The sequence below is a fragment of the Cervus canadensis genome, chromosome 1 (assembly GCF_019320065.1).
Source record: "Cervus canadensis isolate Bull #8, Minnesota chromosome 1, ASM1932006v1, whole genome shotgun sequence".
NCBI classification, from domain to species: Eukaryota; Metazoa; Chordata; class Mammalia; order Artiodactyla; family Cervidae; genus Cervus; species Cervus canadensis.
The window spans coordinates 121,083,163-121,098,717 of record NC_057386.1 but is presented as its reverse complement, the minus strand read 5'-3'; the positions used below and the strand labels follow the sequence as shown (position 1 = coordinate 121,098,717).

General features: G+C 47.7%; 1 protein-coding gene across 2 annotated transcripts in view; it reads left to right on the top strand.

The window, feature by feature from the left end:
* The window catches only part of KSR2 (kinase suppressor of ras 2), a 424,918-nt gene that overhangs the window by 84,755 nt on the left and 324,608 nt on the right, over positions 1–15,555 (top strand). For both annotated transcript variants that reach the window (XM_043440060.1, XM_043440071.1), the window contains exon 3: positions 1,199–1,349. In XM_043440060.1, the coding sequence (XP_043295995.1) occupies positions 1,199–1,349 (151 nt within the window). The remainder of the gene's footprint in view (positions 1–1,198; positions 1,350–15,555) is intronic.

The following is a 15,555-nucleotide window of genomic DNA, read 5'->3' as shown; positions in this document are numbered from 1 at the left end:
AACAGTCCCTATTTGAGATAGCCTCTATGTGACTCATTACTGTTCTCTCCACCCCTGACCTAGTGAGTTGGAAAGGCATTGACTGGGTATCTGCTTTTGCCTGGCAGCTTTTTTTTTTTAATAGAATTTTTTTGTGCCGATGCTGTTTTCATTTTCAGTTGTAATACATAGATATGGCCACAAGAGGACAGAGTACTCCACAGTATTGCCTCAGAATTCCCATCCTTTGATATCTAAAACTTTTTTTCAAAATAAAAATAATACATGTAGAAACATCAGTTATCATTGAGTGCTATAATGTGAAGTCTAGTTTTTGTGAATACATAAACAGAAATTGGCAAACTTCGAGGTGTGTCCATACTGTAGTGTATGGAGACACACGGTTTGGGGGAGGGGAGTGGTCGCTGCCAGTGGTGAAGGGAAGCTGACGCACACATTTATACCCGGGAATCTTCCTTTTCTTTTCCCAGCCCATGTCTTCAGAGGTGTCCTTTCCCCCACTCCATGCAGTGCTCCGCTTTGTCTTAGGTTGCAAAATCATGCCTCTAGTCGGGCTCAGACACAAACCCTGTTTCATTGACAGCACTGAACCACCCACAGGGTTCCAGCCCCCATTCCCCCTTAGGGCTCCTGAACCCCCAGTCTGAACCCTAGAATGTGTGTGGCTTGGAAAAACAGAAGCAGGGAATGGAGACCAGCCATCAGGAGACTGGGGCTGTCCGGTTTGCTCTGCTCTGAGGTTACCCTGGATCTGCAGCAAGTCAGTGCAGTCCAAGCTGGGCAGGAGGCATGGAGGACCCTCCAAGATGAGTAAACTGGAGCCTTGTCCATAAGGAGTTCAGGAGCTGGAGGGGGAGACAGACAAGTAATTAACGGCCACCGTTTACAGAGCTCTCTAACTGTGTGGATACATAGCATATGAGCATATGTGCTACCTTACAAAGCTCATGAGCTTAAGATTCCCATTTTACAGGTGAGCAAAGTGAGGCTCAGAGAGGTTAAGTGGTTTGCCCAGGGTTATCTAGCTACCGAGGTGGCAAAGCTGAGATTCAGATTCGGGCCTGTCTGACTCCAAGACAGCAATTTCAAGCAGATGTCCACCCAGAGCCTGGCGTTCCGCTAGGTACCACTAGAGGGCGGCATGGAGGCCTCAGGGCGCTTCTGGTCTGGTTACCCTCCTCTCTCTTCCCTCCGCTAGGAGATCACCCCCGGCCAGCTGAGTCTGGAGGACCTCTTGGAGATGACAGATGAGCAGGTGTGTGAGACCGTGGAGAAATATGGGGCCAACCGGGAGGAGTGTGCCCGCCTCAATGCCTCCCTCTCCTGCCTCCGGAACGTCCACATGTCAGGTGAGCAGACCCATGGGGATGGACGCTCGTCCCCAACGTGCACAGCCATTCCCGCAGGTTCCTGCAGGCCAGGTTAGGTGGAGTCGGTTCTGGATGGTGTGTGCCGCTCATGAGTAGAGGAAAGGGGCCTGGGGTTCGGAGCCAGACGTGGTCAGGGCAGCTGTTCTTGCCCACCCTTCTGAGGTTGTACGGCATTTGGTTCTGGATAATTACGGTCCAGATATGGAAATATTGGACGTGTGTGAAAGGCTAGGGTTTTTTTTACCTTAGACATTGTGATGTGCCTTTGTATTTGGGCTCAGCATCTAACTTATTTTCTTACATAAATAATATAAATTCATTGTAAAATAAGTTGAAAAAAATAGATAAAAATAAAATAACAGCCCCAAGTCCCCACCCTCTACTGTTATCGTTTTGGTATAGTTTTTGGTGTAATTCTTCCTGACAAATGGGTATGTATGTAGTGTCTTTATATGGTCAATGATAAAACCATAAAATTAGGGCTAGCCATACATATGATTTTGAAACCTACTTTTTTCAGCCAGCAAAATAAACTCACTTGTTTTATCAGTGTGAGGTCCAAATATATTGTCATCTTCCTTTGCTATTTCTCATTAATTGCTCAAATCTCTGTTTGCCCTGATTAGCAAGACACCAAAAATCGTCCTGATTGGGACTTCCTGCTTTGCTCTAGTCTCGTGATTTTCCCACAATTTCCAGGGCCTTTTCAGTCCTAAGAGATCAACTCTGCAAACATCAGCCAAAGAAAAGCATTCTTGGTCCACCTGCGCTGTTGTTCCAGTTCCTGCCACAAGGAGTCACTGATGAGCACTGGTCTGGCACAGTCAGGTGGATGTTTATAGGTGCTCTCCATGGATTCAACATGCAACATTTAATGAGTATTTATGGAATGACTATATGTGCCAGCAGGGCTCGGTATACGGAAGTGGGCAGAGTAGAACATATTTGAAACAGGTCATTGGGCCAGCTCCCCCACAGATGCCTTTTTGTGTTTTTTCTTGCTAGTGGATTCTAATGATGGCTACAGTCATTATCAGGCAGCCCTGAGTTGGGGGCTGTTTTGCCTTGAAGGATATTTGGTGGCATTCCTGGCCTCTGTCCACTAGACACCAGTAACACCCCCTGTCACAACAAACAGAAACGTCTCTAGATGTTTCTAACTGTTCCAGGGAGGGTGCAGAATTACCCCCGGTTGACTAGCTATAAAGGTCATGTTATTCTTCACTTTAGTACAATGCTGTTGACTCACCTAATATTTGCATAGTTAAGAAAGGCACTCAGCGCAGACAAAACCTGCTTCAAGGTGACTTCTCTCCCTGTACTGTGAGAAGCAGCTGGCAGTTTTCTCACCCTTAAAAAATTGCACTGAATTACAGTATTATATCACAAACATCGTCCTCTGTCAATAAATGCATTTGCTGCTCATTTTTAATGCCTGAATTCTGCCACCGTTTATTCCACCCATCTCCTAGTTCTAGAAATGTACATTGTGTCTGTTTTTTCTCCTGTGATAAGCATTGCTGCAGTGAACAGTTTTGAGTGTTAACTTTAGGTACATCCTTGGTGATCCCTGTAATGTGAATTCATAGGAGTGGGATTCCAGCAAATTATGTACATATTTTAAGACTTCTGGTGAACCTTGCCACATGACCTTCCCAAAATTTGTGCCAATTTTTGCCTCTCTCCCACCCCTACCCCCATACAGTATATGAGAGTGAGCATTTGAGGTTAGGTTCTTAATTGTTTTTCAGAATTACTATCTTCTCTTCAGAACTGTGCTGCTGAGTTTGAAAAAGTTCTTAAAAATAAGCTGACCCCAGTTCCTCCTGAGAGAGGGGTTTCTGTCACTTCGCCATGGGCTGGGCCATCATCCTCTGTAACATCCTGGGCTGGCTGAGACTTGAGAAGGCCTCTAATCTGGTGTTTTCCAAAATTTTTTGATTAAGATGCACAGGAACAAATATGACTTATGTTGCAACCCTTTACACACATGCAAATACACAAACACAGATGTACACATTCACGTACACAAGTAAAAGTTTCATGAAACAGTACTCATTCTTACTGTGCATGGTATTTTACACACTCTTTTCTGGTGTATTCCATATCATTTACTGAATGCTGGTGATGACCCACCACTTTGATCTCACACCCCACTTTGGACTTTAAGCCACAGTTCGAGAAAATATTGATCTTATTGATCCTCCTGCCTCCACCAACCCTTCCCAGGCAGTTAAGATTCCTTCAATGACACCCTACCTCTGATGGCACCCTCTGAGCCACTGGGACCTCTAAGGGCTGCGCTCATGCCCAGATTCCTCCAGCACCAAGGTCAGCCTGGGGAGAACCTCAGTGCAGTAAAGAACTGTCCACTCAGCTCTGAGTCTCTCTCTCTGTTCTGCGGCACCTTGTGACGTGTGGGATCTTAGTTACCCCACCAAGGATGGAGCCCATGCCTGCTGCATTGGAAGGCAGGGTCTTAACCCCCAGAGTGCTGAGGAAGTCTCTGAGTCTCCTTGATATCAGTATCAGACTCTACTTATGCCCTTCGTCGATGTCATGGTGCCACCTTTCACATTTTAAACTTTTTTAAAGAGTGTTTTTTTTCTAAATCGATGCCTCTCTTCCTTAGTAGACTTAAAGCTGCGAGAGAACAGGGATTGTACCTGTTTTTGTTCACCATTTTATTCCTAGCTATAAAGCTAGCCCGTAGGAGGGACTCGGTAAATATCTCAATACACCTTCCACCCTTATGTAGCCCAGGAAAACTCCCCAGTGCCTGCACGTGCAGACTCTCTTATGGATGCCAAGCTCCTCAGACTCCAGCTCTCTTCTGGAAGCCCACTGTTCACATTTCCCCCCACAAGTCCTAAATACCCAATTAATCTATTAGTTATTTAGGGTTTCCTAGATCAGACATGGATTTCCCATCTCGACACCCACCCCTCTGGCTAGAATTCCATTCCCCTTTGTCCTCCTGATGAATTCCTGCTTACCCTCCTGCCAGCTCCTGCCTCGAAGCTTCCGCACCTTATTGAATGAATGGATGAATGAATGATTCTACCACCGACTGACCATGTCTAACAGTGACTTCCAGTGTCCTTGACTCACACCCTCATCTTGACTCACCTTGACTCACGTTACCTCTCTGAAGTAGATGCGGTTGGCCGGGTGCCCTTCTCCCCTCTGTTGCTGGCAGCCGGCCCGGGTTACCTGCCTGTGGTGAAGGAAGTTTGGGAAGGCGGCCTGCCTGATGTGCTTCCTACTCATCTCCACTAGGGGGAAGCAGTGAGCCACCCTTCAACAATCCTTGCTTTACATTCTCTTCTCTCAGAAATTACCATTGGTTCCTTGAGGCTTCAGACTCTGGGGAGCTGGATGGTTCCTGCCATTTCCCCCACCTTTCACCTTAACCAAAAATGTATCCCAAACTAGAGGGAAAACACACACACACACAAAACAACACGTGAGTCTTTCCCACCAGATTCTTATTTCTCGAGGGTCATACCATATTCATCTTTGGTATCCCCACCTCTCAGCTAGAAAGCTGGAGCCTCTAACAGTCAGTGAAATCAGATATTTAAAATTCTGGTGTGTAGTGGGGACTCGATGTGTGTTTGTTGAGTGACTGAAGGACTAAAAGTTGTGTTGAGAAACCCATCTGGAAACCAAGCTTGTGGAGACAAGGGAGCTTTCTGTCTGGCCAGGAATGTGTGTAATTTCTGCCTCTGTCTCAGAGCATAGGGGCAGCTTGATTTTAGGGTTCCTTGGAAGGAAAGTTATGACCAACCTAGACAGCATATTAAAAAGCAGAGACATTACTTTGTCAACAAAGGTCCATCTAGTCAAGGCTATGGTTTTTCCAGTGATCATGTTTGGATATGAGAGTTGGAAAGCTGAGCACTGAAGAATTGATGCTTTTGAACTGTGGTGTTGGAGAAGACTCATGAGAGTCCCTTGGACTGCAAGGAGATCCAACCAGTCCATCCTAAAGCAGATCAGTCCCGGGTGTTCATTGGAAGGACTGATGTTGAAGCTGAAACTCCAAAACTTTGGCCACCTGATGCGAAGAGTTGACTCATTGGAAAAGTCCCTGATGCTGGGAGGGATTGGGGGCATGAGGAGAAGGGGACGACAGAGGATGAGATGGTTGCATGGCATCACCGGCTCAATGGACATGGGTTTAGGTGGACTCTGGGAGTTGGTGATGTACAGGGAGGCCTGGCGTGCTGCGGTTCATGGGGTCACAAGGAGTCGGACATGACTGAGTGACTGAACTGAACTGAACCGAACTCTAATCTTAGTTTTCTCCTTGGGTTCTGGGGCTCTCCCTATTTCCGGGTTCCCAAGGAACCCGACTGAGGCAGGTTAGCAGAAGCAGCAGCAAGGAACCCAAAAGATAGGAAAGCTTAACCCTTTCGTCTTTTCTCACAGTGTGTCAGATCAGCTTTCACCTGACACCAAGGAATACTCAATCCTCCCTCCAACAAGCTCCAAGATCCCCGAAGCCAGGGTGTCTTAACCTTTCTTTATCATATCAGCTGTGACCTGAAACCAGAAAGCATTCATTCGCTCATTTAACAGAATTTATCAATGCCTCAGGTATGCCAGGCACTCTCTGAAAACACATGCTTAGATATGTGTCTTCGTGGAGTTTACATTCTAGTGGTGGGAGACAGGCAATAAATTATATCATAATAAGCATGTACATTATAAAGTGTGTTAGACTAAGAGCTGTGGAGAAAATGAAAAGTTGAGCTGGTGAAGGGGGATCAGTAGTGTCCTCTGGGAACAGGGGACAGCTGTCATATTCTGTCATATTAAAAAGAGTGATCAGGCAGGCCTCCGCTCCCTTCACTGTTTTCCTTTCCAGTGTCTCCTCAGTCCTCAGGCGTCTGCTTGGAGTATGGAATCTGGCATCAGACACACCTGTCAGCTGGGTGGCTTTGAGTTCGGTGCCTCCTGATTCCAAGCTTAGTTTCCTAAGTAGAGTGGCGATGACGATCATTTCCACCCCACTGACTTTCGGTGGATTACAGGAGATGATGCAGGCAGCAAGAGACACGAGTTTGATCCCTTGGTTGAGAAAATCCCCCTAGAGGAGGGCATAGCAACCCGCTCTAGTATTCTTGCCTGGAAAATCCCATAGATGGAGGAGACTGCAGACTACAGTCCATGTGGTCTCAAAAGAGTCAGACACGACTTAGTGACTAAAACAAGGGTGGAGATGATGATTATTTCCACCCCACTGATTGTTCGGGTGGATTACAGGAAATGATCAGGCAAAGTACAGTTCCTGGTCTTGGTTAAGTACATTGTCACTTTTACTGTTCTTATAGTAGTAATTATCACCACCCTACGACCACCATCACCACCGTTTCTGCTTCAGTTCCCATGATCACCATCATCACCAGCATCATGACCACCATTACTGTCATTAGAGCCTCTAGCCTTTCTCTGCCCCCAGCTCTCTTTCCTCCACCTTCTTTCCATTTTCTCTCTCTTTTTTCCCTCCAGAGGGACCCTGGGCTTCAGTTTTCTAGCTCCATTCTCTAACTCTTTGTTTCTCTTTGATTTCCCTTCCCTTGAGCCACTGTCTTCCTCAAACTTGATGCTTCCTGAGAACCTATTTCCCACTTTTCGCTGGCTTGATTGTTCTCTTGTGGTGGCCCACCTTGCCCTGGCTAGAAAAACAGAAGTAGAAGTCCAAGCTACACCCCACCGCTGTGGTCACTAGAGACCTGAGGTCCTGGGGTGAAACTGATTTAGCTGCTAGAATAGTATGTTCTTGCCATTCTTCCCATCTCCCGCCCCGCCAGCCCCCTCCAGCCCGAGGCTTGAGACCTCAGATACGAAGACCACAGGCTCCCTTCCTGAACTTTCCTTTCCTTGAGTCACAACTGCCTTAACGGAGGACAGCCTGGTTGGGGCATGGCTCTGAAATCAGAGTGCTGTTGCTGTGGCTTTCTTTCTCTTTTCTGATGCTTCCTCTTTCTCTCTCTGCTGTTTCTTGGCCTTTTGATTATTTTCAGCCTAATGATGCATGGTCACTTGTGTCTTCACTTTCCTAAGGGAAAAACCCAGGTTCAAGATGAAGGAAGACCTTGCTTTTCTCCCTTTTTCTCACCCCTCCTTCATGTACATGTGTCAAGCACTCACTACACATCTGATACTATGCTGGGTTCTGGGGCTTGAGGACGCTCTTGGAACTTCAGGGTGGAGCTGAGACCAAGAGGAGGAGGAGGGGGAGGTCTCCTGATGACTCCGGGATGGTGGGATCATGTGGAAGTGCATTGCTTCCACAAGGGAGCATGGAGCATCCTAGGCGTGGAGAGACCAGTGTAGGGCTGGTCATTGGGAATGCTGGGGAGAGAGGTTGGAGCTGGGGTCAGACAGGGGGCAGGCCAGCCCTCACAGTGGACCAGGGCATGGAGCTGGCATGGCAGGGTTTTGAGTAGAAGATGCCTGGATCACTTGTCTAGTTTTCAAACAAACACCGGCTGCAGATTGGGTGGTTGGCTCGGAGTGAGATGCCAGGAAATGTCAGAGGAGCCCAGGGATGCCACTGGCAGACAGGTGCCCTAGGGGCTTGCTTTCTTGAGTACCACCCCCCCCTCCGCCCGCCACCCAGCTTCTCCTCCCCTAAGTGTTGGGGGTTAGTGGAGGGTCAGAGAAGTGGCAGCCAGGAGATAAACAGGAGGCAAAGTGGCCCCAAATTAGGACAGCCTCAGATGCCCTCTGGTTTCTCCGCAGTCTGGGGATTGAATGAAGCCCACCAGGACCCCGCCTTCCACTAGAGCCTTCCCTCCCCTGGAACAAAGAGTAGGAGCCGTCTTGATTGCCCTATTGCTTCAGTTGCTTCTAACTTTGGTGGGGCTGGCTGGGTGGTGCAGGATGACCCACCCCTCCCACAGCCCCCCGAGTTTGCTGTGTTCCAGCCCCTATCCTTGTTTTTTCTCCAGAGTCTTGTTTTGTGGGTTCTCAGGAATCCCGGAAACAGCATGGCCCCATGTTAGGACTCTTGATTGCAGGTGACTGAAACCTAATGTGATCACCCTTACGCAGACACAGCTCATTCATTCACCCCATAAATTATGATTGAACATCACGGTGGGGGACTAGAGACTCAGTAACGGGCATGGCCAGCCAGCTTCCTCGGACCTTGTTGTGTTCTAGACCTGAGCCATCCATCATGGCAGCCACTAGACTCATGTGGCAAATTAAGCTTATATTCATTAAAATGAAATAATATTAAAATGTCACTTCTTCCGTGGCACTAGTCACTCTTCAGGTGATCCATCGCCACCTGTGTCTAGCGGCTCCCCTGTTGGAACAGCCCGGGGTTCTAGATCATTTCCATCATCACAGAAAGTTCTGTTGGAATGCTCTGCTCTAGAATATATCGAGAGAAATGATAAGTAAGAGAAGTAACAAACGGTGATCAGTTTTATGCAGAGAATTACAGTAGAGTGCTATGATGGTGACTCGGTGGCTGGTTCTGGCGGGGTGGCCGCAGAGGGAGTGTCAGTCAGGGCTCTACCAGAGAAGCAGAACCCCAGGTCAGCACCCCATCAGGGGCCTAACCTGCCCTTCCCGATCCAGCCTCCTCTCCTGCTTTCTTGAAGGCTGCCTTTTGGTCCCTCTGTATCGCCCACTTGTTGCTTCACCTGCAGTGACCAGCTCTGGCTCTTGTGGGCGTCCCCACCATCCCTCTGCAATGAGAACAGGGAGAACCTGGTCCCCCGCCGTCACCTCTGATGAGCACTGTGGTCGCGCCCAGCACGTGCTGAGCAGAACTGGGCACAGAACTGACCCTGAACTCGTACTGAACGGTCTGCGGGGGCTGAGCTATTTGAGGATTGAGGGTTCCATGCACACCGCACTGGATGAGCCAGGTCAGACCCAGACAGACCGTCACATCGGTGATCAGATCACAGCTCCTTCTCCCAGGCTCTCTGTGTCTTCACCAGCCCACCACGCCCAGTTCCCCTGACTTTGTTTTCCTTGGAAGGCCTGCCTCAGGGCCTTTGCATGGGTCATTTTTTCTACCTGGAATGCACTACCCTAGTCTGCTTCTGGCTAATTCCTTGTCACTTGGGTCTCAGCTCAAATGCCACCTTCTCCTGGTCCCACCTCCCTCTCAATCACTCATTTCTTCATGGTCCCTATCATAAATACAATGATTTTTTTTGCTTAAATGTTTGTTTCTCTACCTCGTCTCACTAGAACAATGGTTCTCAGACCTGAATATGCATCAGAATCCCCCAGAAGGCTCTACCCCCCAGAGTCCCTGGTTCAGCCAATTTGGAGCAGCACCCAGGAACCCAGGGGATGCTGCTGCTCCTGGTTTGGGGCCTGCACTGTGAGAGCCACTGTGCCGGAACTGTCCCAGGGCCTGACTCAGAACCAGGGTATCAGGAGGAGTTACTGAGGGACTGAATGAGTGATGGTCCATGGCAACGGTCACAGCAAATACTGCATTCTTGCCAGGCCAGGAGCTGTTCTGGTAACTGACGTGCAGCCTTGGCTTACTGAATCATTTCCGCAATCTCCTGAAGTCCACGTGATTATAATTTCTATTTTCTGGTAAGAACACTGGGCCTCAGAATCACACAGCAACTGAATATCACAAATGGTTTGTGGAGAAGGAAATGGCAACCCCCTCCAGTGTTCTTGCCTGGGAAATCCCAGGGACAGAGGAGCCTGGCAGACTACAGTTGATGGGGTCGCAAAGAGTCGGACATGACTGAGCGACTAAGCGTGCTCCAGCATCATATCCTGGCTTGGAATACAGTCACGGCTTTGGGTTTCCCAGAGACAAAATCAAATCAGCTTAGTGGAAGAGCTTACCCCAGAGAAAGTACAGCGTATCAGTTCATAGAATATAAGAAGGTAGAGATTGCTGGTCCTGATGCGCTGAAAACACTGGTATTTCAGACTTCATGGTTGGTTCTTTGAGTGGGTGAATTGCTTTAATATCTAGATTTTATCTGATGAGTCAGAAATCCCAAAGCACATTTATTTTACATAAACATTAAATCCAGACCAGCCAAACAGGAAAAAACAAAACAAAACACAGAGTTTGAACCCAGGTCCATCTGACTGTGGCTCCCTCCTAAGAGAGGTGAGGGCCGCTTTCCCCTTACCTCTGAGAGCTCCATGTGTCTCCCTCCGTTTGCTCAGCTGAAGTGATTGCCTTTAGTAGGGGAAAGGGGTTGCAGGGATGTAACAGCTTAAGCCAGAACAGAGATAAAAAGAAAGAACATAAAGCCTGAATGATATGTAACTACCAAATTGTCTGTTTGCAGAGCACCTTCAGTTGTAGTAAGAACCCACACACAGATAGTTCCTTTCGATTCTCACAACCTGATGAGTGGCAGGTAGGCAGACCAGGATGAGTACCCATTCCACAGATGGGAACACTGAGGAAAAGAGAAGGTTACTTTGAGCCACCCAGGCTCTCACAGAGCTGGGATTGGAATAGCAACGTCCCTTTCCTGCTTCTCAGTGCAGAGCCCCTTCTCTTGTCTGGTGTCAGGAGTGGGGTGGGGATGATGGCAGTGGCCGTGTTTCCCCTCCAGGTGGGATCCCGGAACTGGGGAGAATGGGGTGCTGCCCCAAGCTGGGCATGGCTGGGAAAGCTCAGGAGTCCCTAGATCTGCTTCAGAGTCTGGAGAGACTCCTGCCTCTTCCTGGCAGGGTTGAGTCTGTCTTGGTGACTATTTCTGCCCTTTTCAGTCATGGAGGCATCCTCAGGTATATGAATGTGTTTGAAAAGTTCAGCAAATGTACAGGAGGAAGGTAGAAAGGGCAGGGATGATGGAGAAAGATGTTATGATGTCATGATATGATTTGGAACCGAGCTATTTTCCCCTCCCCCTACAATGTCCCAATGTTGTGACAACACATTGCTGGAAGTATGAGAGGATTCTGGTTCGTAATAGTCATGCTTTTTACTCAGGTAGTTCCCCTCCCCCCCATTGTTTAATAGTAAATGAACTATTTACTATTTAAATAATTTTCCTATTTCCTGACATAATCTTATATGAGAAGTATCCAAGCTATTGTTTGGGGAAGGAAAAAACAAAGGTTTGTTTTGACCATAATTTGCATGTTAGTATTTTAAAAATGGATTCATAGGAGGAATAGTGTCTGGAAGGAAATACACTTGGATATTTAGCACAGTTTTTGGATTAGGGTGATTGTGATTTCTCTTTTGCTTGTCTGCTTTTTCTATCTTTCTGGGTAAGGAACAAGCGGTTGTGTAATTTAAACGAAAGAAAGAAAGGAAAAAATTCCTCCTTGAACCCAGTTTGTTTAGCTTTTTCTGTACACACCCCTTCTGTTATTTCAACAATTTCTTTGTTGATTAACCCCTTTCTTTGCACCTGTTCAAAAGGGAAAACTTCCTGCTGCAATTTCCTGAAGTAAAATTCTGTAGCTTAGACAATTCTTGATGATGCCCCAGAAGCAACTTATATGCCACCACTGTTGGGAAGGCTTCCTAGATTGCCCCTTCTTCACTTTGTGGTAATGATCCCACAGTTTTCTGGTAGTTTTTTTTTTTTTTTTTTTTAAGATTTTTTAATGTGGGCCATTTAAAAGTCTTCATTGAATTTGTTACACCATTGCTGCTGTTTTATATTTTGTGTTTTCTGGCTGTGAGGTATATGGTATCTTAGCTCCCTAACTGGGGTTCAAACCTGAACCCCTGCATTGGAAGGTGAAGTCTTAACCACTGGACTGCCAGGGACATCCCTCTTGTAGTTGTTTTGATATAAAAATCTCTCAGATTAGAAATTCCTCGTTAGCAGGAGCCATCACAAATAACGATGGAGTGGGTAGTCTTTCCCTTCTCCAGGGGATCTTCTCAATCTGGGGATAGAACCCAGGACTCCCTCATTGCAGGCAGATTCTTTACCAGTTGAGCCACAAGAGAATCCCAACAATACTGGATTGGGTAGCCTATCCCTTCTCCAGTGGATCTTCCCAACCCAAGAATCGAACCAGCATCTCCTGCATTGCAGGTGGATTGTTTACCAACTAAGCTATCAAGGAAGCCCTGAATAAATACATGAGTGGTCATAATTTAATCATGGAAATTATCCTTGGAGCGGGAGGTTGGTGCATTTCTAGATTTGCTCCAGGAGAGAGAAGTGAGAAATAGATGTTTTCTGCCTATATCACCGAGGGCTTGTGTGGTGGAGATAACAAACAGATAATGAAAGAAAATTCACTCTGAATCAGGGGTCACCAGCCAAATTTGGCCCTCTGCCTGCTTTCAAAAATAAAGTTTGATTGGAACATTGCCACACCCATTTATTTACATTGTGAATTTTATTGCACATTTTATGGCAAGATAAGAAAATTTTGAACATAAAAAATTTTCTCTGCCCTGTGACCTCCCCTCTCAGCTCTACTGTGCTTTGCTTCTCTGCATTATGCAGTGACCGACCTTCCCCATCGGCAGAAATACCTGCTCAACCATAAAAACCAACATTCTCCTAGCATCAACAAGACAATGCAAAGAGAACATTCCTTCTTGATCTTGTAAGGGGCCACGATGATGCTTAGATCTGGATTGTGTAAACTGTCAATAATGTGTCATTTAATCTACAGCCCTCTGTCTCAAAAAACTTACATGACTGTGCCTTGACTTCTAACAGGCAGAACAGTTCTTAGAACTTTCCGAGATGCCGTTCTTGGGTTACAATCCTCAATTTCACTCAAATAAAATTCTCCATTTCCTTCTTAGATTGATGGATTAAATGTTCATCGACAGCATATTATGTTGTCTGTAGGTATTCTCAGATAGCAGCAGCAGAATGGAGACCATCTGGCCCAGAAAGTCTAAAGTATTTACCTTCTGGCTTTTACAGAGGAAGTTTGCTAATAACCCTTATTGTAAAAGACCAAGCAAGAGATACTAAGTGTTCTTTAAAACAAATATACACATGCTCTAAAACAGGAGAGATCTCAGTCTGACATTAAGAGGAACTTTGGGAGGAGGGATGTAAGTACATGACGAGATTGGGGGATGTTGATGGTGGAGAACTCTGCCGTGAGGGTGCATTACTGTTTGCACAGTACAGCGTTACCCGGAGCTGTCCTTTATCGAGCACGCACCATTCTAAATGCTCAGAGGAAGGAAGAAAGGGCAGGAAGGATGGACAGGCCCAGAGAGGTTGAATAGCTTGCTCAGGGTCACGCAGCTGCTACAGGATAGAGCTTGCACTCAGGCCTATGCCAGACTCAGTCAAAACACATGCTTTCAGGGAACTTCCCTGGCGGTCCAGTGGTTAAGACTCCGTGCTTCCACTGCAGGGGCCGTGGGTTTGACCCCTGGTTGGGGAACTAAGATCCCACATGCCATGCTGCTGCTGCTAAGTCGCTTCAGTCGTGTCCGACTCTGTGCGACCCCATAGACGGCAGCCCACCAGGCTCCCCCGTCCCTGGGATTCTCCAGGCAAGAACACTGGAGTGGGTTGCCATTTCCTTCTCCACACATGCCATGCATTGTGGCAAAAAAAAAAAAAATGGAAAAAAAAAAAAACCCACATGCTTTCATTGCAGTGTCCTGCATGCCGACTTTTCTTGTCTGTTTCCTGCTAGACTGTGAGCTTTGGGGGCCTGGGGATCACACTGCATCTCTCGAGTGCCGCCTGGATTGTGCCCCTGGAGGGGCACTCTCATTTAGGGGGGTCTGCGGGTCTCTTTGGGCAAACATGTCACACCATCCCTATAGGATTCTGAAGGCGGGGGTGCCTCGCACTCCAGGTCTCCCAGCTGCCTCCTTCTCAATTTGGAAAAGGAAACCCGAAATGCCTCCCTTCCCCCAGCGACACAGGCCTGTTGTGTCTACCCTCCACGTCAGCTCTGTCCTTGGGAACAAGCTCAGTTTAGCTCCATCATCTGATCATCTTCTTTCTTTAGTGCTTTTGTTTTTCCCCTCTCCTTCTGGTACTTTGTGGAGGAGAAATGAGGCAGACAAGCTCTGTAATCGGATACCAGGACACCCTCGGTGACAGCGACAGTTTGTTTTTCTAGCTCTAACTTCTAACCTTCTGCCTTCATTGTCACGGAAGGCGGGGGTACTAAGTGGCAGGCTGTCTGTTTTGCTTTAAACCTTAGGCTCCTTGCTTGAAAAAGTTGGGGTCAAATCGCCGGCTGGCTGCACACACTTGGATGATTTTTTCTCCCTGTGTTTGTTACCTTGGACACCATCCAACCGGGGCTATTACATGATGACTCCTGGTGGCCACCAGGGGGCGCTGCCAGACAACCGTCCTTTAGCTGAGCAGGGAGTGGGGGAGGGGGGAGATCTACATTAAGGTGCAAACTGGAAGAAGGAAGCTCAGTCTAATCATCTGAACTTTCAAACAGTGAAAAAACAGGGTCCAGGAGAGGAGAAAGGCCTGACCCATCTACAGGATGGAAGAAGGTGGGCTTAATTCTGTGTTATAGACAGAGCATCCAGGCAGGCTGAGAACCAGGGGAACTTCAGTCTCTTGTCCCAGCTGGCCTTGTGTGAGCTACACAGCGTCCTGGTTCCTGCCTGCTTCCAGTCGGCTCAGATGGGGTCTTGCAGTCACTAACCTTCCTACAGCCCTCTTGTCACCGAAGTCCCCGCCCCCCAGCTCCTTGCCACCCTGCAAGACCAATTAAGAGAAGAAAGTGATTCGTAAAGAAGGAACGCTGAAACGCAGTCTCCAAATAATAACTATTGGACATGCAGCAGGAGCTCGACAGAGTCAGTGGCCTCATTCCCTTGGGAGACGTCTGGCAAGGGCAGGGGGCCAGACGTGGGGTAACTCTGGCTGTAAAGGAGCCTCCTGGAGGTCATGAACAGGGTGGCCACGAAGAGAAACAGCAGGACTTGCTTTGATCAAAATCATCGTCTCAGCCTTTGCCACGTGCCCGGCAAGGGAATGTAGAGATTAAAAAAACACGCGGGCTACAGTTGGCAAGGGGCTGGGTTCCTGGTTTCCTTTTCTAGCCAGCCTGGCCAGGTTTTGGCAGAGTCGGGAGCTCGTGTAAGTCCTGAGCCTGGGATGTGAGTCCTGGCTGGGCCACTGGGCTGAACTAAAGCTGGTTCCCCTTTACTAAAGGGGAACTGTACTAAAGCCCCTTCCCCGTCAGAGTCTCTGTCTTTGAAGGAACAGGCATGAAAACACCTGCCCATCTA